Source organism: Aulonocara sp. 'chitande type north' Nkhata Bay, linkage group LG15, assembly GCF_057382095.1.
Source record: "Aulonocara sp. 'chitande type north' Nkhata Bay isolate Kocher_YH1m ecotype deep benthic linkage group LG15, A_spYH_male_GT1.1, whole genome shotgun sequence".
Taxonomy (NCBI): domain Eukaryota; kingdom Metazoa; phylum Chordata; class Actinopteri; order Cichliformes; family Cichlidae; genus Aulonocara; species Aulonocara sp. 'chitande type north' Nkhata Bay.
In genome coordinates this window covers 6122235-6144530 of record NC_141358.1, presented here as the reverse complement: position 1 = coordinate 6144530, position 22296 = coordinate 6122235, and the positions used below count along the sequence as shown (strand labels likewise).

General features: G+C 42.5%; 1 protein-coding gene across 1 annotated transcript; it reads left to right on the top strand.

Annotated features, from left to right (window-relative positions):
* The first annotated feature begins 14807 nt into the window (after positions 1–14807).
* Positions 14808–18107, top strand: LOC147312352 (thyroxine 5-deiodinase-like). The gene has a single exon (XM_086264488.1). The coding sequence runs from the start codon at positions 14891–14893 to the stop codon at positions 15695–15697; it is 807 nt and encodes a 268-aa protein (XP_086120614.1). The 5' UTR covers positions 14808–14890; the 3' UTR covers positions 15698–18107.
* The last annotated feature ends 4189 nt before the right edge of the window (positions 18108–22296 follow it).

Below are 22296 nucleotides of genomic sequence, written 5' to 3'. Positions count from 1 at the left end.
ACAGAGCTCCGTTTGATGTAGGTGGCAGTCAAAAATCTGAACTGGCGAAACTAACAAAAAGCACACTGATAACAAAACAAACAAACAAAAAAAAACAAATCAAATACAAAATAGGAAAGCAATTCGAACTGTCTAGATTTTGTATCCATCTTTCTGTGCTAAAGAAAATTAGAGCAAGTGAGATTGACAGGACAACAACAAAACAACAGCATCATAAGGTGATTATAATTCTGCAAAAGTTTAAATTATGTATGAACACACCCAAAGAGAAAATGAATAAAGAAACAGTGTTGCAAAGTTAGCAAGCTAGCTTCCTGGATCAGCTTTGACTGTTGCATCTTTTTGCACTGTACTGAATGTTGCTATATGTTGCATAAAAAATTAAAATGCATTAGAAAAATTGGCAGTTAATTTCAAGCAGGTGCTGCCTTATATTTCAAGCAATGAAACTTAGAAATAACAAGTACAAGCAGGAAAGAAAGGAAACTTTTATTAAATTAAATGAAATTGAATCATTTCCTTTCTTTTTCCAATCCTTGCAGAGGGTTTTAAAAAAAGCTGTGAGTACAAACAAAACCACAAAAATAATTTGGCAGCACACAGTTAAAAAGAGATGACCCATTGCTTCCGTTCAGGAGGGTAGAGGAACCACTAAAGGACGATTTGCTAACTAAAGCTGAGAAGACTACCTACGGGAAATGTGTCTCGGACTAATAACGTCTGATGACAGATTCAACGGGCTGTGAACAGGTAGTGGCTGAGAATTAAACTAAGCAATGACTTGTAACAAAAGATTGATAATGATATGAAATTGAGTGTAAAAATAATGGTTCCACAGTGGCACGAAACCGTCTCCTGGGTGAAGGCCATTGGTGGGGGGGAATGTGCTGATGTTGTTTATAAATAACTTGATTTAATGAAGGAAGCAAACTGACGTCAGACGTGAGTAAAATGTATTTTATGATTTTGAGTTGCACTTTAAACATGAAAAGGTTCAATAAACATAAATCGTAAAGGTCAAATTTTCTAGTAATTTTTTCATGGTTCAGGCTTTAACCTCCTAAGACCCGAACTCTGTCATGGCATGCATTTTTAAGTGCTATTTGGGCTGATTGTTTTTACATTCATCAGGTCCCAAAGAATTACGTGATTACGTGTTTTGTTTGGGTTTTTTTTTTTTTTTTACCTGATTTTTGTTTCTGAGAAAAATGAGATCCACTTATGAGGACATTCGCTTTAAATTTCGATAGCACACTGGCAGTATAATGTCCTTGTAAGCGGATATCAGGCCCTTGTAGAGCAAAATTTAGTATTTTGGTCTAGCCAACCCAAAATGTGATGACCACATATGTGGACGCCAGCTCAATTTTCCTAGGAAAGTGGGAAATACATGCAATGATTTACTGAAACAAGAGCAAGCATTGTGGAAATACAGCATATCGACACAACCTGAACTCTCTTAGTCAACCTTTCTAGTTACCTTTCTTTGTCAGCAACAAACCAATCAACCTTCCCATTGACATCCCGTTTTTCAATCGGACAAGATGCTGCCATCAGTCCATCCAGCCAATCTCTTCCACTTGTCCTTATCAGAGTCGTGGGGGGGCTATATTCTATCCCAGCTATCGTAACACTGATTCTAAGAATCCAGCTTCACCAATAGTGTTAAATCTGAGACTCCTTTTAGCGTAAGGCTCCATGGTGTAAATAACCTTTAATACATGTAGTGTGTCATGTCCAGTAATAATACATTACATTCAGGAAGAGTTCTCCAGGCTTTTTAGAGGACATTCAAAGCTCTGGGGAGGCCGGTCCACAACCTGCTGAGATCTATTCTTATAATATTCACTGAAAACTGGACTGGATCGCAGAAGCAGCAAATTGTAAAATTACACACCAAAAAGATGTTAAGTCAACTTTTCCACATCTCTTAACTACTAACAAAACATGAAAGGTTTGGAGTCTTGAAAGAATGCGTAGAAAAAGATGTATAAACTCACTGAGCAGCTTCTTATTGAATAGATTTAAATAGTTTGGAGCTGTCCAAACTAAAATCAGGCAAAACTGGCTTAAAACAGACTCTGTTGAATGTCCAATTCATACTAGATATTATTTGAATGGCCATATTTTAATAAATAAATAAATTCACGTTAAATTTGTATAATTAGATTCGCACACACTCATGACCTGACTATAATAAATCCCACGCTAAACCTATTGTGCTAAGGAGCCCCAGTAGTCTAATGGGGTGCAGTCATTAGGCAGTATGATAACCCATTATAAGCTTGATATAGTGCACATCCTGAAACAGACGCATAGCTTACATATGCACATACAGTGCCATGAACATGCATTTGTTAATTTAAAATGGGCCTTTGTACACTACCAGTCAAAAGTATGGATACACCTTCTCTAAATGGTTTTTCTTTATTTTTACTACTTTCTACATTGCAGATACATACTGAACACATGAAATATATGAAGCAATATATATGGATTTTTGTAGGAAGAACAAAATGATAAATAACTCTAAATATGTCTTATATTTTAGGTTCCTGAAATTAACCACCCTTTGCTTTGTTGACAGCGCTGCAAACCCTCGGCCTTCTCTCAATAAGCTTTATGATGTAGTCACCTGAAATGGTTTTCACTACACAGGTGTGTCTTGTCAGCATTCATTTGTGGAATTTCTTACCTTCTTAATAGGGTTGGTACATCAGTTGTGTTGTGCAGAAGTCAGGCTGGTACGCAACTGACAGTCTTATCTGATAACTGTTAGAATTCATATTATGGAAAGAACCAAAATCAGCTAAGTAAAGAGAAACAACAGCCCATCATTAGTTTAAGGACTGAAGTTCTGTCAGTCTGGAAAATTGCTAAAACTTTGAATGTGTCCCCAGGTGCAGTTGCAAAAACCAGGAAGCGCAGCGGCTGGCTCATAAAAAACTTTACACTCTGCTTTGGTGTAAAGTCCTTTCTATAATTATTTGAACATTTCACATGAGGACCGCCTCAAGAAATGAAGACCAAGAGTCACCTCTCCTGCTGAGGAGTCACCGGCCTCAGAAATCACAAGTTAACAGCACCTGAGATTAGAGCCCAGATAAATGCCACACAAAGTTCCAGCAGCAGCTGTTCAGGGGAGACTGCGCGAATCAAGTCTTTATGGTCAAACAAGAAACGACTTCTAAGGAAAAGCAACAAGCAGGAAAGATTTGTTTGTGCCAAGAAACACAAGGAATGGACATTAGACCAGTTGAAATCTGTGCTTTGGTCCAAATTTTAGATCTTTGGTTCCACTTGCCGTGTCTTTGTGTGATGCAGAAACGGATGATCTCTGCATGCATGGTTCCAACTGTGAAGCAAGGAAGAAGTTTGATGGTATGGGGGTGTTTTGCTGGTGAAACTGTTGGGAATTTATTCAGAATTGAAGTCACACTGAACCAACATGGCTACCACAGCATCCTGCAGCGACACGGCATCCCATCTGGTTTGTGTTTAGTTGGATCATTTATTTTTTTAACAGGACAATGACCCCAAACACACCTCCAGGCTGTGTAAGGGCTATTTGACCAAGAAGGACAGTGATAGAGTGCTGCGTCAGATGGCCTGGCCTCCAGAGTCACCCGACCTACACCCAATTGAGATGGTTTGGAATGAGGTGGACCGCAGAGTGAAGGCAAAAAAGCCAACAAGTGCTAAGTGTCAAAGCAAAGGGTGGTTATTTTGAAGAATCTTAAAGATGCTTAAGGAGCTTAAGAATCTTAAGTTCATTCATAGTTTTGATGCCTACATTGAAAATCTACAATGTAAATAGTCGTGAAAATAAAGAAAAGCCATTAAATGAGAAGGTGTCCAAACTTTTTACTGGTAGTGTATTTGATAGGGACATTCTGTGGCCATCTGGTAACAAAAAATAAAATATAAAGCCTATTGAAAGAATACACCAAATCTTTAATAAATGAATCAATTGATATAAAGGTGGGCTATGGTTACTCTACTGTAGAACAGGTTTGAACTAGAGATACCACTTTTTTTTGTCCGATACTGATATCATAAATTTGGATATGCCGATACCAATGTGAATCCGATAGTCTATTTTATAGTCAATAAAACTGTTTTCTTTTATATCTTGCTGCCGTTCGTATAAGTTCATACTCAAATTTGAAAAGACAAAACACTAAAGCTATTCTATTACAAAAAGATATGCTGCACCCAAAATATTTCGCAGTTCAGCAAAACTAACTTTTTATTTAACCATTTAGCGGAGCTTTAAATCTTATTTAAAGTAATATTAAAAAAATTTAAAATGCAGTTTCACGCAGATTTCAAAAACTTTGGTTCTGAAAAAAGCGCAATCTGCACAAAATAAAATTGAATCAATCAATCTTCAAAAAGAAAAAAAAAATAGTTGTAGAATGGACCCTTTTTTCAAGTTTAACATAAATAGACATCCAGAGTGGAAAGCAGTGCAAATAAATCAGACATGGCTTCATGACACTCATCTTTTATCAAGATTGAGGTCAGTGTAAGCCGTTTCTGTGATGTTTAACCTGAGACTGAATTTTGTGTAATTTCTATACAAAACTTAAGACAAGTATGAAAATAGGTGGTTTTCATAGTTTTTTTCTTGAAACCACAGAACTGTTTAACCTGCAACACAGTTTTTTTTCAAAGTAAAACTTGAGTCCATCCATTGTACAGTCATACTTAGCGATGTTAAGCTTAACATCGAATGCTTTACAAACATTCAGAGATTAACTTACACTTGCTTTACTTCTCTGGGATAGCTTGCTCAGAGATGAAATGCTGGTTTGGTAGCACGTAACGAGGCTCTAGATGCTTTCAGTGTAAAGTACCACTGACAAGTCTCGCACGCAACAGCCGCTCTATCACGTGACGCATACTGCTCCAATATGCTAAGGGCAATACCTGGATTACGCCATGTCACAAGTTTTGTAAGGTGCCTTTGATATTTAATCCGGTGTCCTTTTTTATGTCCTAGGTCAGGATTGGACCGATACTATATATTGGATCGATCCTGTCCCTAGTTTGAACAGCAGGTCATTGGGTCTTTTCTGCTCACAGTAAGGGCTGTATGGTACAGATGACCATATTAAATATATCCTCTCTTGTTGACATCATGTAGCTCTGAGAGGAGAGTGTGAAATGGAACGCTTACAGCAGTGTGGAGACCATTTGATGCACAGGGATTATTTGCACATACAACACTTAATCACAACAATAGTCACGTCAATGTACTTTATATTGTAAGGTAAAGACCCTAACTACAATAATACAGAGAAAACACCAACAATCAGACAATCCCCTATGAGCAAGCACTTGGCGACAATGGGACAGAACACCTCTGTTTCAACAGGAAGAAACCTCCAGCAGAACCAAGTTCAGGGCGGGGCAGCCACCTGCCATAATCAACCGGTGATGAGAGAGAGACAATGCAAAATATATACCTGATCCAACCCTAACTATTATTAAAAAGTGAAGTTTTAAAACTAATGCTAAAATCAAAGATTGTGTCTGTCTCCCATGTCAAAACTAGCAGCTGGTTCTAAAGAAGAGGGGTCAGAAAGCTGAAGGCTTTGCCTCCCTTTTATATAGCCTAGGAAACACAAGTAACCCTGCAGTCTGTGAGTGAAGTACTCTATTGGGGTGTGTGACAAAGTGGGTGAGAATACCATTTGTCCATATTTGAAGCTTGTTATTCTTAGTTAGCATTCTTGGTTTGATTTAGCCATACATTATTTTTTTTATTCTGTTGTGGGCAAACATTTACTATACCGGGTTTGTTTTTGTTTTGCACTTTCACCATTCCTCCATTCCTTCAAATCGTGGTTAAAAAAACAAAAACAAAAAACAAAAACACTTATTTAGCCTTGCCTTTTCTACCAGTTGCTTGTTAGTTAGCTTAATGCTTATTCTTATCTTCGGCTTATTCTTAATTACTTTTAATCATTTTCAATTTTTTGACTGTTTTATCCTTTACACTTAGTTTTCTTTTATGCTTTTATATGAAATTCTTTTGCTTTTGTGTTTTAATGACATTCAACCTGCTAGCATGTTTTGGTACCTTGCCATAGCCCTCATCCTTCCCTGTTACTTCATCCTACTCTCTTGCATGTTAAGCATTTTGGTACACCACTGGTTTTTAAATGTGCTATATAAATAAAGTTTGTTGTTGTTGTTTCACAGATTATGTAATGTAACATCTTGGTTTAAATCAACTCTGACATGTTTGTTAAGTTAACGTATTATTTATTCCAGCTTGTCTAGTTTGTCGAACTCACCTTACTTACCTATGTTCCAGGAGTAGAAGGAGGAAGTGCTGCTTCACTTCCTGTATTTATAGCTTCCTGTTTAGTCTGAGGTCACAGAAAGGGACCAGGTGAAGAAGGGGGAGAATTGGTGTAATTTAATAAAGTCAAGTTTATGTTGTTTGTTGACAAATGGATGCATTGATGTAATATGTATTGGTTACACCTTAGAGTGTTTTTATTGCTAGTAAAGAGTAGTATCATAAGTTTATGAGTATGGGAATGTTTGTCTTACCTACTGAATGGAATAGTCCAGAGGAGAAATTGTTTGGATAGCTGACTATTTAAGCAGAAGAACTCAAGTGTTCAAGTGGAAAGGACCAGGTCAGTGTAGCTGAGTGCACGTGACCTTAATTTTTGTTGGTCTAAGTTCAGTTATGTTTATTTGTACTGGTGTTACGTTCTGTGAGGCTGTGGGAGTGTGTGGGTGGGGTGTTTGCCCACTCTCCCCGCCTCCACCCCTCTTGCCACTCCTACCCCTCTCTGTCTCTCTCACTCTCCTCTCTCCCCAGGACACAGCTGCTGCTGATTAGCCTCGTTTGCCACCTGACTCCAGTCAGCAATCATCCTCTGAGGCTATTTAAACTGGGGATGAGCTGTGAGCAGGGTGGCTTTTTTCCTCGGTGGCTCTACGCGTTTCGGTGCTAGATGTTGGACAGACAGCCTCTTTCTGACCAGTGAGCAGACGGGCTTGTGGGCCCTGAGAGTGTCTCCCCGTGGTGGGGAGTAGGGTAGGAAGTGTGGGAAGTGCCGCCTTTTTTATTGTGTTTGTTTGGTAGTCTTCCTGCCTTTCGTGGCTGCGAGCGTTTTCTTTGTTTCTTTGGCGTTGTTGGTAAGACGGCGTTGCCGGCCCTTTAAGTTAATGTTAATGTCGTTTGTAATCCACCTGTACCATTTTGTAATAAAGTTCTATTAATACAGAACAACTCTGTCTGTTTTCCTTTTCATTCTGATTCCGGACTCATTTGTTACTGGTCCCCTCACTCATATGCCTAGACCCCTTCGGGGGGAACGTAACAATGTGGGGGCTCGTCCGGGATATGAATGGAAGGAAAATAGAGTTTTTGTGAGTTGTTTGCCGGTGGCCTGGTTAGTTGTATGGTATCGGCTGCGCTCCCTCTCCAGTTAGCAAAAGGGGAGTGTCTAGCTGAGCGTAAGCTCCTCCTTCAGGCACTCATTTTTTATTTTTCCTTTATTATTTTCGGAGTAATCCCGGGTGGGGATTAGTTCCCTGTCGGGGGTAGGCTTGTCGGTGCTTTGTGCACTTGATGCTTAGCCTTTAAAGTTGTCTCGAGCCTGGTACACTCCAGAAGCTAACTAGGCTAAGATTTTAGTAGGCAGGTCTGGGGAGAGGGTCGGCGGTACTTTTATTTATTGGTTAACCTCTGGCCACACTTTTCCCGCCTGTTTTCTCATTTGTGTATTGGAGGTGGTGCTTCTTTGTTGTTATTGTTAGCCTCAGGTAGTTTTTTGTTTTTAGAGTTGATGGCTACCTTTGATATTGCCGTGTTTAAGAAAAACCCCTCGCTTGTCCAACTGGACGCCTGTAGGAAGAGGGATTTGCATGAGGTGGCATCAGGTTATAGCATTTCTGTTTCCACAGCTCTGCGTAAGGCTGAGCTGAAAGCTGCTCTTGTGTCTGGCTTGGTGGAGAAAGGGATAGTGGCCTTGCCAGTATCTGCCAGTCCACTTGAGCATGGGGCAGCGTCTCAGCCTGTTCCGCAGGCGTCAGCTCAAGCTGTAGGTCCATTGGTGTCGACACCTGTTGATCAGGGGCTGCCTGAGGACAAACCCATGACATTGCCTCGCTTCGAACCCCTCTCCATTGAATCAAGTGAAGGCTCGAAGCAGGATGCTAAGCTCCGTGTACGCCTGGCTCGTCTCCAGTTAGAAAAGGAGGACCGTGAGAGGGAGTTCCAGCTAAAGAAAGAGCTGGAGCTTAGGCGTTTAGACGCAGAGCTTGCTAGAGCCAGAGAGGTCGAATTGAGGAAGGTGGAGGTGGAGGCAGAGACAGCTGTGAGGTTGCGACAGCTGGAACTCCGGCAGGTTTCCCTTCCTCCGACCGCCTCCATTCGTCAGGCGGACACCCCGTTTGACGTAGGGAAAAACAGTCGTCTGGTTCCGATGTTCCGTGACACTGAGGTCGACAGCTACTTCGAGTCGTTTGAACGAATAGCCACGGCCTTGCACTGGCCACGGGATTCATGGGCCATTTTGCTCCAATGTAAGCTGGCGGGTAAGGCTCAAGAAGTTTGTTCCTCGTTGTCAGCTGAGGACAGCTTGGACTATGACAAGCTGAAAAGGGCTATCCTGCTGGCCTATGAGCTGGTCCCAGAAGCCTATAGGCAGCGTTTCCGGGGGTTGAGAAGAGGTCAGGGTCAGTCCTATCTTGATTTTGCCAGGGAAAAAGGTGTTCTTTTCGATCGGTGGTGTGCGGCCTGCAAAGCCACTGACCTGGCTTCGATCCGGGAACTAATGCTCATAGAGGAATTTAAGAACTGCATTGCTGAGCGCATCGCGGTATATATTAATGAACAGAAGGTTTCCTCGCTACAGCAGGCTGCGACGCTGGCTGATGAGTTCGCGCTCGTCCATAAAACCAGTGTCAGTAGGTATGACCGGCGCGATGCCCCAGTGAAGGCTAGCGAGGTACCAGTTGCACAGCACCCAAAGAGTGAGGTACTTGTGTTTCGTCCCAAGGCAGACCGAAAGTGTTTTTTCTGTTTTAAGTCTGGCCACCTGATCGCAGATTGTGAAGCTTACAGACGGAAACAATCAGTCTCGTCTTCACGTAAACCAAAAGGGGTTGGGCTGATTAAAACCATGCCTCCTGTCAGTAGGCCCCCTTCCCCTGAGACCCCGGATGAGTGTTTTAAGCCCTTCATTTTTAAGGGGATAGTTTCGCTTTCTGGTAAGACCGAGGATAAGCGTGAAGTGACCATTCTGCGTGATACTGGTGGCTCACAGTCCCTCATACTAGCTAGTGTGCTTGAATTTAATGAGAAGTCTGACTGTGACTCTAGCATCATTGTAAGAGGTGTTGGGATGAGTTTTGTGCCTGCTCCCCTCCATCGTATCTGGGTACAGAGTGAGCTGGTGAGTGGTTTCTTCTCAGTGGGTGTGCGGCCTTCTCTCCCGATTAATGGGGTGGATTTTATAATGGGAAATGATATCGCGGGTGGGAAAGTTTACCCTACCCCTGAGGTGACCAACAATCCTGTTATAGAGCCTGTGTTAGATGCCCTCAGCCTGCAGCACCCGGATGTGTTCCCGGTGAGCGTTCTGACTCGTTCACGTGCCCAGCAACAAGGTGGGGGGGGTTGATTTGTCAGAATCAGTGATCGGCTCTATTCTAGAGAAGGATGTGATGCCCTGCACCGATGAGGGAGATAATGGAGCCTTAGAGTTAGCTCACAGTGTGGTTGAGCCAGCTCCTGTGTCTGGAGCTCCTTTTCTGCTCACCCGGGAAGCACTTGTGAAGGCTCAGAAAGAAGACCCTTCATTAGTTCAGTGTTTTACCGCAGCAGCTCAGGATAAGGGAGGTGAGGGGAGCAAGAGGCAGACATTTTTCGTTTGGGAAGGTTTATTGATGCGCAAGTGGACCCCAAGGCCTGGAGAAGACTGGAGCGTAGTGCGGCAGTTGGTGGTTCCGACCAGTCTGCGGTGGCATGTGCTGCAGTTAGCACATGATCACGCATGGTCAGGTCATTTGGGTGTCACTAAAACATATGAACGTATACTGCAGCATTTCTTTTGGCCGGCAATGAAAGCAGATGTAGTGCAGTTTTGTAACACCTGTCACACTTGCCAGCTTGTGGGTAAACCGAACCAGGCGGTGCCCCCCGCCCCCCTACGTCCTATCCCTGCTGTCGGTGAACCTTTTGAGCATATCCTGGTAGACTGTGTTGGCCCCTTACCAAAGACGCGGGCAGGGAATCAGTTCTTGTTAACCATAATGTGTGTGTCCACTCGATACCCAGAGGCGATTCCTCTGCGGAAAATCACGACAGCAAGCATTACCAAAGCACTAGTCAAATTCTTTACCACCTTTGGCCTCCCGAAAACCGTGCAGACAGATCAGGGTACCAATTTCATGTCCAGGGATTTTAATCGGACTCTACGGTCCTTTGGAGTTTCTCATTCTGTGTCTAGTGCTTATCACCCAGAGTCACAAGGTGCACTGGAGTGGTGGCATCAAACTCTCAAGGCGATGTTGAGTAAGTATTGCCACGACACCGGAAAAAGCTGGGATGAAGGGGTCCCTTTTGTATTGTTCGCTATACGTGATGCGAAGCAGGAGTCTTTGGGGTTCAGCCCAGCTACCCTGGTGTTTGGACATGACGTGCGGGGTCCGCTAAAGGTGCTGAAGGAGAGTTTTCTCAGTGGTTGTGTGCCTAAAACTACTGTGGTGGAGTTTGTAAAAACATGCAAGGACAGGTGGCAACGGGCTACTTTGTTAGCAAAAGAGGCTCTCTGTGTATCCCAGGCAAACATGAAAAAACGATGTGATCAAAAAGCAGAGGAAAGACAGTTCCAGCCTGGGGACAAAGTTCTTGTGTTGTTGCCCGTGCCCAGTTCTGCCCTCATGGCTCGTTTCTCAGGCCCCTATGTGATAGTGAAAAAAGTGTCTGACACCAACTATATTCTCAACACCCCAGAACGCAGAAGGAAGACTCGCCTATGCCATGTCAACATGTTGAAACCATACCATACCAGAGACACCAGCATGACAGAATCATCAGACACTGCTGGGACGGCTGTCCCCGGTTCAGTCCCTGTTGCCCTGCTAAGTGTTGAAGTTAAGGGTGATGATGATCTGGGTACCCTTTCTGAGGGACAGCAATGTGGGCGGTTGTCAAATTCTGTTTTTTTAGCTAAGGCCGAGGCCAACCTATCTCACCTTCCTCCGTCCCAGTGTAAAGAGGTACTTGACTTGCTGCACTCCTACCTGTCTCTTTTTAGTGACGTACCCACGTTTGTGAGCATGACATTGACGTTGGAGACGCAGTCCCAATCAAGCAGCATGCATATCGTTGCCCCTTCGCCAAACGTGAGGTCATGAAAGAAGAAGTTGAGTACTTAGTAGAAAACGGCTTGGCACAACCTAGTTGTAGCCCCTGGAGCTCCCCATGTCTACTAACACCTAAGTCTGATGGCACACCCCGTTTCTGCACAGATTATCGGAAGGTAAACGCTGTAACGGTCTCTGACTCTTTTCCGCTTCCTCGTATGGAAGACTGCATTGACAGCATCGGCCCTGCCAAATTCATCACCAAACTCGATCTCCTTAAAAGCTACTGGCAGGTGCCTCTCACTCCCAGAGCTTCAGAGATTTCTGCATTTGTCACCCCTGACCACTTCATGCAATACACAGTAATGGCCTTTGGCATGAAAAATGCCCCAGCTACTTTTCAACGACTGATGCAGTTGGTGTTGGGAGATGTGCCCCAGTGCAATGTGTATCTAGATGACGTGGTGCTATACACAGACACATGGGCAGATCATATGTCCCTTCTGAGGACAGTGTTTCAGCGGCTAGCCGAGGCCTCGTTGACCCTCAATCTCGCTAAGTGTGAGTTTGGTAAGGCAACCGTCACTTACCTAGGTAAGCAGGTGGGGTTTGGGCAGGTCCGCCCAGTGGAGGCGAAGGTTGCTGCAATCCTGGACTACCCGAGTCCAGCCACCAGACGGGAACTAAGGCGGTTCCTAGGGATGACCGGATATTACCGGTGTTTCTGTAAGAACTTTTCTGTGGTCGTGACCCCGCTAACCAAACTGTGTAGCCCAAAGGTGCCTTTTGAATGGTCAGTTGAATGCCAGCATGCCTTTGAGTCGGCAAAATCTCTTCTGTGCAGCACCCCTGTATTGGCAGCTCCAAACTTCTCTCGCCCCTTTAAGCTAGAGGCCGATGCCAGTGCCACCGGAGCCGGGGCAGTCCTGCTGCAGGATGATGAGGAAGGTGTGTGCCATCCGGTCTGTTATTTCTCTGCAAAGTTCAAACCCCATCAACTGAACTACTCTACCATAGAGAAGGAAGCCTTAGCTCTGCTTCTAGCTCTGCAGCACTTTGAAGTGTATGTGGGCTCCAGCGCTTCCCCGGTGACCGTGTTCACAGACCACAACCCCCTTGTTTTTCTGAACCGGATGTACAATCACAACCAGCGACTGATGCGCTGGGCACTCCTGGCCCAGGATTACAATCTGATGATCATACACAAGAAAGGTACTGACAATATAGTGGCTGATGCACTCTCACGCAGCTCGCAATAGGGTGTTGTTGTTGTTGTTGTTGTTGGGCTTCAATGTAAGGGGGGGGAGAATGTTACGTTCTGTGAGGCTGTGGGAGTGTGTGGGTGGGGTGTTTGCCCACTCTCCCCGCCTCCACCCCTCTTGCCACTCCTACCCTTCTCTGTCTCTTTCACTCTCCTCTCTCCCCAGGACACAGCTGCTGATGATTAGCCTCGTTTGCCACCTGACTCCAGTCAGCAATCATCCTCTGAGGCTATTTAAACTGGGGATGAGCTGTGAGCAGGGTGGCTTTTTTCCTCGGTGGCTCTACGCGTTTCGGTGCTAGATGTTGGACAGACAGCCTCTTTCTGACCAGTGAGCAGACGGGCTTGTGGGCCCTGAGAGTGTCTCCCCGTGGTGGGGAGTAGGGTAGGAAGTGTGGGAAGTGCCGCCTTTTTTATTGTGTTTGTTTGGTAGTCTTCCTGCCTTTCGTGGCTGCGAGCGTTTTCTTTGTTTCTTTGGCGTTGTTGGTAAGACGGCGTTGCCGGCCCTTTAAGTTAATGTTAATGTCGTTTGTAATCCACCTGTACCATTTCGTAATAAAGTTCTATTAATACAGAACAACTCTGTCTGTTTTCCTTTTCATTCTGATTCCGGACTCATTTGTTACTGGTCCCCTCACTCATATGCCTAGACCCCTTTGGGGGGAACGTAACAACTGGGTTAACTTTGGAGTTGAGTTGGGGGGGTTTTGGGGGGGGTTAAAAAAAATAAAAATTATCACCAAGATGGTGAATAAATCACTTGCTGCACTGGACAGCATTTGTCTCCTGCCCTTCTTCAGCCACTTTGGTCAAGCTACCTCACAGGGTGACACGGTACTATTAGATCTTTAAGATAAGATGCAGCCTGGTTATTTGATACCCATATTTGAAGAGAATGATTTTGATTTCTATTCTGGATTTAACAGGGAGCCAGTAAAAAGAAGCCAATGTTGGGGGGGGGGGAAATGGTCATATTATGTTTAAAATGATCATCCAACATTGTAACTGTATATGGGTGATGATAAATAGTGAACAGCATAGTAGAATTTCTGTAGGTGACAAGAAACTGTATATTCCTATCTGTTTTTACAGCCGGTGTATGACACAGCCAACACAGTGAAACAAGCCATGGGGTAGAATGAAAAAGGTAGGAGGAGGAAAGAAAGACTCAGGGGACAGACTCAGGGGTGGGAAAGAAGGTTGGACACATGCTGGGAGTGTTATGGCATCAGAGAAACCGATCCAAGCAGTCACATGGATGCCATGTCATCAACGCCCGAGATGAGGAGGAAATTTCATGGTGAGGTAACATGATTTGCTTTGGCCTTTTTGTATCATACGGAATAGGAGAAACTTAAGCATGAGAATACAGTAATTCCACATTTCTTTTTTCTGTGTAATCATCGTAAATAGGAGGAACTTAAGAATGACAATACAGTAAATTCCACGTTTCATTTTCTAGTTTAATCATCTTTTACTAGACCAGACAGTCAGGAACAAAAAGTTGCTGACAAAATAACAGAATTTTATCTTACAATAACCCCAAAGCCCAGCTCAGCATGGCCTACTCACTGTTCATAGCTCCCATAGACGAACCTTCATTTTAATCTCACCTACACAGCACTGCCCAAATGTTGCTCAAAACAGCACAGTGATTATTTCCTCCTTCAGTTTGTCTTTGGGATCATGTTTTGCCATGATCACGGGCACAGACACACGCACTTCAATTTTGAAACTGGTGATGGCAGGTTTATGCTGCCTCCTTTTCCTAACAATATGTTGAGGGGCCCTAGACGAAGCGAATGACTCATCCAGCCTAGATGGTCTGTATGAATCCAGCGCCGTCTAGTGGCCGTAGAGGCCGCTGAAGCATGAAGTGAATCAAATGTTTTGCCTACTTTCTGAACTAACCGTACGAAGTCTACATGCCCAATAAAGTACAAAAAAGAAAAAATAAATAAACAAAACAAACCCCAAAAGATAGAGAACTGTTATGTGTTATCAACATTCAACCTCTCAATATATCTTCCTCTCGCGCTTCCCATGTCTTTGTGGATCTTTGAAGCCCAGAGTTGACGGGAGGTAATCCCCACCATGTGAGTGGGCGGTGCGGGTACCGGAGGCGTGTCCCCCCCCCCCCCCCCCCCCTCCTCATTATTCAAACGCTGCTGTACCTATAAAAAGAGTGCCTGCGTGCGTCAGATAGTTTTCTCCAATGGGTAAAGGTGACTAAATACCAGTTGTCTCGTTTGCCGGCACAGTCTCATCCTATCAGCTGGGGGAGAGATGATGGACGACTCCGGCGGTGTCCAAATGGCGAAGGCGCTGAAGCATGCAGCCCTCTGCCTGATGCTGCTGCCCCGGTTCCTTCTGGCCGCAGTTATGCTGTGGCTCCTGGATTTCTTGTGCATTAGGAAACAAGTGCTGCTGAAAATGGGAGAGAGGCAGGAGAGCCCTGACGACCCGCCGGTGTGCGTCTCTGACTCTAACAAGATGTTCACCTTGGAGTCCCTGAGGGCCGTGTGGCATGGTCAGAAATTGGACTTTCTCAAATCTGCGCACCTTGGGCGCCCTGCGCCCAACACCGAGGTGGTGCTCGTCCAGGAGCGGAAGCAGGTGCGAATCCTGGACTGCGTGAAAGGGAAGAGACCGCTCATTCTTAACTTTGGCAGCTGCTCCTGACCGCCATTCATGACGCGTCTGACGGCGTTTCAGCGCGTCGTGAGTCAGTACGCAGACATTGCGGACTTTTTAGTTGTATATATCGAAGAGGCGCATCCCTCGGACGGCTGGGTGAGCTCGGACGCGCCGTATCAGATCCCCAAGCATCGCTGTTTGGAGGACAGACTGAGAGCCGCTCAGCTGATGCTCACTGAGGTGCCGGAGACCAACGTGGTGGTGGATAATATGGACAACTCATGTAACGCCGCGTATGGAGCCTACTTTGAGAGACTTTACATCGTGAGCGATGAAAAAGTGGTGTACCAGGGGGGCAGGGGTCCAGAGGGATACCGGATTTCCGAGCTTAGAAACTGGCTGGAACAATACAGGAACGATCTGCTGAATTCCCAAACAGCGATACTCCATGTGTAGATGCTGAACTGCCGCTGCTCTGCCCACTCTGCTTAATAAGTATCCAACCCACAGTGCAAAATATCCAGATGCTGCTATCAGATGTTCACCCATGGCACATTGTTGTTTTTCTTGCAAAAAACATGAAGAATTTTTTTTCAGGACTCTTTGTCAAAATAGCCTAAAGTCATGTTGAAGCATAGACCGTAGGCTGTAATTTTGTGCTTGTCTCGACTTTCATTGATTGCGCATAGCGATTCTCTTTATTTCTTCTTTTTGTATGAAAAAGTCTCAATTGGATTCAATTGGTAATCACTCTATTTTTCTAGTGTGTGTGTGTGTGTGTGTGTGTGTGTGTGTGTGTGTGCGCGCGCGCGCGCGCTAATATCGCCTTCTGGTGTCTCTGTGAAGTTCGGTTTTTAAAAGGCTCATCCAGAAAACCGACACTGATGTTTCCGACACTGGTAGCGGGTCCATATTAGCGGGACGCCTCACTCGGTGACCGACTGCCTAACGGTGTAACGTTGAAGCAATTGTAACTGAACAAATGTTTTTAATAAATGTCAGATTACACACTGATGACGCACTTTTGAGTGTTGAAAACGCCTTAAAGCTCTTCCTTTGGTCATCCTGGTGCATCCATTTTTATTTTACTGCTTCTGTTTACTTCTAAAAAGAGAGACAGAGAGAAAGGAAAGAAAGGAAAAAGTAAGTCGTCACATTTTCTTGCTGTGTAGTTTTAAAGAACAGATTTAGAACTGAGCTTCATATGATTGCTTATCTCTCTGTTATGACGTTGTTTATTCTCTTTTAATTTGGTACATAATCTGTCCTTGTGGCTAATCTGTAAACCATTCACCAGTTCAAGAAAGGAACTTTTTGTGTGTCAGTGAGAGGGAAAAGGAGGAAACAAAAGGCTACTCAGTTTTATTTAGACAGTTCAAAAGAAGAGGCCTGTTTCATGTTGTGTAAGACGGTTAATGAGAAATGACAGTGAAGAGAAACTGATATGATGATCAAGCAATGAGGAAAAGATTTTTTTAAAAAAAGCAAACAAAAAACCCCAAACAAATCTGAAATTAACCGAATTTGTCTAATATTACACATTAATGGAAGTCATGAACATAAATTATTCTCTTTGTTGAATTCATGTAATCTGCATTTTGGCAGAAAAAATCGCTCATCAGAGATTGTCTTGACTTCACCAGATCAACTAATGCACAGAAAAGCAAACTTTATACTCTCAATATGGAAGCTGCATATTAAAAAAAAATTTTTTAAAAATGGAATATTAGTTATTCTAAAGAAACTGAGATAGCTAAGATGCATCTTTAGTTCTTAATAAGTCTCCCCCATATACATTTACACACTGCCACATAATCAGGATTAGGGAGTGCTGTGTAATACTGTAGGTCAGTTGTGGCTAATGTTACTTCTCTGTAGTTTTAATGTATTCAGGTTGATTCTCATGTATGTGCTATACAATGTTGTATGTCCTTAGGCATTAATGTAGTGTACAGCAGCAGGGGAACTGATGTGTCCTTGCTTTCGCTTCAGTGCTAAATGTGGGGAACAAAGTCAGTGTTCGTTTAAACTTCCCCTTTCTGATTCATTCCAGGTCTTTCAGGAAAAACAGAGGGGGAAAAAAAGGTCGGTCAATTAGAAATGTCTGACCACAGAGCTTTTTAAAAACGTCACTGGTCACCTGAGAGAGATTCACGAGTCAAAACTATCAAACGGGCCGTCACTGTCGAGCACTGACTCTAGCATTCAGTTTGTTTGTTTTTTAAAATGACATTTTCATTAGTGTCCCAGTCCTCTTTTTTTTCTTTTGGGTTCTGAATATAATGCAAACAACATGATCAGACAAGACTTAAAAAAAAACAAAAAACCACTGATCTCTTGTTGAATTACTTGCTTGGCTACCGTGTGCCATACAGATATTAGTTTCATCTTATCTGGCAAACTGACTAATGAATAGAGAGGCAAGCAGACTGCTTAAGGGCCCATCAGACCGAGGGTTCAAACACCGATGACACATCTTTCAGTTTTATCAGATCACACCACTGTTTGCGTCAGACGACTCGGTCTTCCAGGGAATCTTATTTCTATGGGACCAAGTGATGCTCAGTGACAGTCAGAGGATGATCTCGGTTTAAGTGGTCTCTCGAAACATACAGAGATCCGTGTGCATAACACTGAGGTATTAAGTGCATAATGGATGCAGACCATTTCAATCCCTGTTAGTATAACAGGCTTACAGAGTCTGTGTGTGACCAACATGGTCTAAGCTGATTCCCTCCTTGCTGATAGGAGGCTTTTTTTTTTTTTAGCTCATTTTTAATCACAGTGGTAAAAATTAAACTGGTTCAGAGTTGTGCTAAATATTCAATGACTAGAAGACAACAGAATGTGTGTTTAGCAGGAAGCTTGAGAAATAGTTATTCTCCTTGTAAGCAGTAGTGCACTGACTGTATTTTAACAGTAATACGTGAGTCACACAGTGTGACTTGCATGTGTTTGCTTCCTTCAGACTGTGGTTTGTGGCGCTTTGCCTTTCAGAAAGCTCATCCTGCTTTTGGAAAAAATGAACCACGAATAATTCATTTTCACCATAAGTATTCATTCATAATTTCCTCGTTTACTTTCCCTTTCTTTGACTGCCCATTTCCTTCTTTAATTAATCTGATATTTTAAACAACTATAAATTACAAAACTGGGAATGTAAAGGTGATGTAGCAAAGACTGTAAATGTTTATATTCCTATAGGCCAAAAACCTTTACCAGTATGAAAGTTCTTAAATGTTGACATTTTACTCGAGATAGCGTGAAGGTTTGAATTACAGTACGTGTCGGCAACAATTGTCTAAAACTCTGTGCAAAGTCTTGGGTTTTGCTGTTGAGTCAAATTCAGGGAAACAAATCTAAACAGATCAGTTGAAGTTGGCAAAAACAAAAATGGCGACGGTTAGGTTAGCATAAGTACATGTACATGATCTATAGAAGTAGTTGCCTTCTCTTTCCTTTTCTTTTGTTAGATGTGGCTAATTGTGTGGCTTCATTTCTGCGTCTATCTCCCAGACGAACGAGCACCAAGTCAAGGTTGCGAGAATATCCTTGTTTAGACATTTGCGAGTATTATTAAATGTGATTTTGTTTCAAGTTGTCAATTTCTTTTCCGTCTTGGCCAGCGCACAAAAGGTTTTTAATCTCGGCATTACGTATCCTGGTTAAATAAAGCTATTAACAATAACAATCAAATAACACACAAAACAGTCTAAACTCATAATCCCTCCTGTATAATGTTGGGAAATTCCAAGGAGGGGCAATGTGGAACTATCAATTATAACAAAAAGCCAGAGATAAGATCTTCTGGTCACGTAGGTGTTCATTTGTTAAGCTCTGCGAGTGCAGTACCTTTTCATCTAAACTCTTATTGCATCCTCCACCCCAACTCTCTTTACCCCAAGCCGCAGTGATTAGTACTTTTCTATAAGTCCTGCAGCTAAACAAATGTGTCCTTTGTTTCTTCTTGACATTTAAAATAAAATAAGGCATTTCAACTTAAAAGGAAGTGACAGTGAAGTCTGCAGAGGGAGGTACACACCCATCTTTTAGGCAGGACACGAAAGTTCAGGTCCGACCACTTTTAAGTTTTGTTGTCAGCAGATTGCCAGTTTAGTTAGCAAGGTGGATCAATAGACTGTATGAGTACATTTCACAGAGACAGATACTTGTTTCCTGCTACTGTTATTAATTTCATTGACTTGTAAATGACATGTTCAGTTGATCACAGAGAAAGGAATATTATTTGTCTGACAGCTGCATTTAAAAGTTCCCGGAGCCACCAAGACCACAAAGACAGGTGACTCATATTTGTTGAGGTTACATCATTTAGCCAACTGCCTATGTTGAGATCCACCTATCACTCAAAGTCTCAATAATATTCAAAAACATTAATTAGACAATAAATAAATTTTTTATCCCCAATCATGTTGTGAAAGAGGTCATGAGTAATAAGAGGTGGTATCAGTGTTTAGTTCTACCAGTTTAAAGGTAATGACACCGATGTGGATTTCACCATGTTGCACAGCTTTAAATATATACATTATAATTTGCCCAAACAAATTGTGTTTTTTTTATAGCAAGAAGGTTCACTGGTATAATTTCATATGCTAGTGAACCAGAACATTAAAGCCCCCCTCTGAAGTGAATGCCATTAATAATCTCTGCAGGCATCACCCATCCCAGTGTTGATGCAGACTAGTATAGTGCTGTGCAAAAATTTTAAGACAACAGTCATTTTGCATCATTGCAGAATTATTATAGCATCTAAGGCCAAAAAATGCAGTTTTTTCAGTAGGGTGTCAGTTGGGGCTTTGGAAAGTTTATTCCAGAAGCTTAATGGGTCCTTTCCAAACAGCTGCAGATTCATCAATTTAAACAACTGTATTTTACTACATGTTATTCTGATGCATCCCTACTTTCCAAGGGTCTGAAAGATTACCCAAACTGTCATCCTTAGATGATTTGGTTAGGATGTTCATGAGCAACCCAAGGAACTAAAAGGGGTTCATCCAAGAAAGACGCCTCTGCTCCAAAATGTTTAAGCTCAACTGAAATTTGCAGTTGCAAAAGAACTTTTTAGAGAAACCAAATGCCTTCAGGAGACAGGTTTTATGGTCAGATGAGAAAAAGATTGAGCTATCTGTCCACAATGACAAAAGATATGTTTGGAGGTGCAAAGGTGAAGCTTTCAAACCTAAGAACACAGTACCACTGTCACGCATGGCGGTGGTATCATCATGCTCTGAAACTTTTTTTTGTTCCCAGTGGTAGAGGTACGATGTAGAGAGTAAACTGACAAATGAATAAGGAGGACTACCTCTAAATACATCGACTACCCACATGTCAACTGCTGTATATTATGGCTGGAACAACCAATTAAAATTCCATATAAATTGTTTGATGATTATAACCTGCAGGGTATTTCCTGTTGCCACCAGGTGGTGCTATAAGTGTGACATAATATTGGCACATAGATGCCTATGAACTCAAAAATGCTGGCAAAATTATACATTAAATTCAAAATGGCTCACTACCATTGGAGTTTAGTCCATGGCTTCAAGAGTCTTTGTGCATCTTGATCGTCTCTTCCAAATTTTATGATTTTTTTAGGCTTTTCAAGACCTCAACAATTACCTTCTGTTTCAAGACGAATCACCATGGCACCAGGGTTTGTTGTTAAATGAAATCTCCCAATTTTCACACTGTAGCTTCATCAAAGTCTGATATTTATTCATGTGGTCAATCTAGGAGGAGTAGAATATGAAATTAAAACATTACATTTCCTGTTTTCACTAGGTGGAGTTCTAACTATTGTTGACAAGTATCATATCAGTCTATTCAGGGCTGGACTCTCATCTTGCCAGTGAACTTTGGGAGAGACTGGACCACGTGTCTTTGAGTTATAGCAATGTCATGCTTCATGGTGAAACATTAAAATTCGCAGTGCCACCAGGGTGACGCCCTTTGGCAAAAAATTCACAGAACCCAAGACCAACTTCTTGAGTTATTTTGGGTGGCTCAGGTCAGTCACCTTGAAGCTGTATCTCAAAGTGTAAAACATGCCATTTCCTGTTCCCACTAGGTGGTGCTGTAACCATTGTTAAATATTACAATTGAAATATATTCAAGGGTATACCCTTATCAAACTTTGGATTATGCTTTTGTGAATGACAGCAAATGAAAATATCACGGCGAATGATCAAAATTTGCTGTGGCACCACAGACATGCCCTTAGCCAGACATGCCAAAAACTCAAACCCTTAGCGGAATGCCCAGGTCTGCAGTTAAGACTGACCAAATATGAAGTTAGCAACTAACTGGTAAACTTGCCAGTTGATAGAAATTATGTTTAAGGTGAGCTGTAATGTTTTGCTATAGTGGATCAGCATCGGTTGGTTGCATCCATTAGTTAAGAACTTTAACTAAGTTTAAAAGTTGATTTAGTACTTTTTTATGCTTGTCACATTTTATAAGCAGTATTTCATCAAAAAATAAATAAATTATTAAGCTTTATATCATCGTATTCATTTTATCCCTTCCAGCAGAGGCAAAAGCGTTTTTTAAAAAGATTTTATAATAGATATCCATGTCATCCGTGAGCATTTTGTTAAGTTAATGTTCCAGTGAGTTCCAGAAACCACAGGAACCCATCTTTTGGCATAGGGCCACCTCTTCTGCATGAAGCACTGACTTGGCATTAAAAGAACAGAAGAAATCCCAGAACATACCGATACATGGTAAATGGTAAATGGCCTGTATTTGTATAGCGCTTTACATACCTACAATATGTAAAGTTCCTGATATGTGATGAATCATTATGTTATCTGAAATGAGGTGACGTATAGGAAGACATCAAATCTGTTGGTGAAATTATCATTTTTCATCTTGCCAATCTCATGACTTTCCATTTAGCTGCAAGCCCTTGAAGTCATATGATGTACAAAACAAGGTTTGTGACCATGGGACAGTGTAGCCATGTGAAACGATAGTCTATGACAAATTTTTACCTTACCTTAGTGACCCCACTGGATAACTTTTATCATGTTTATCAC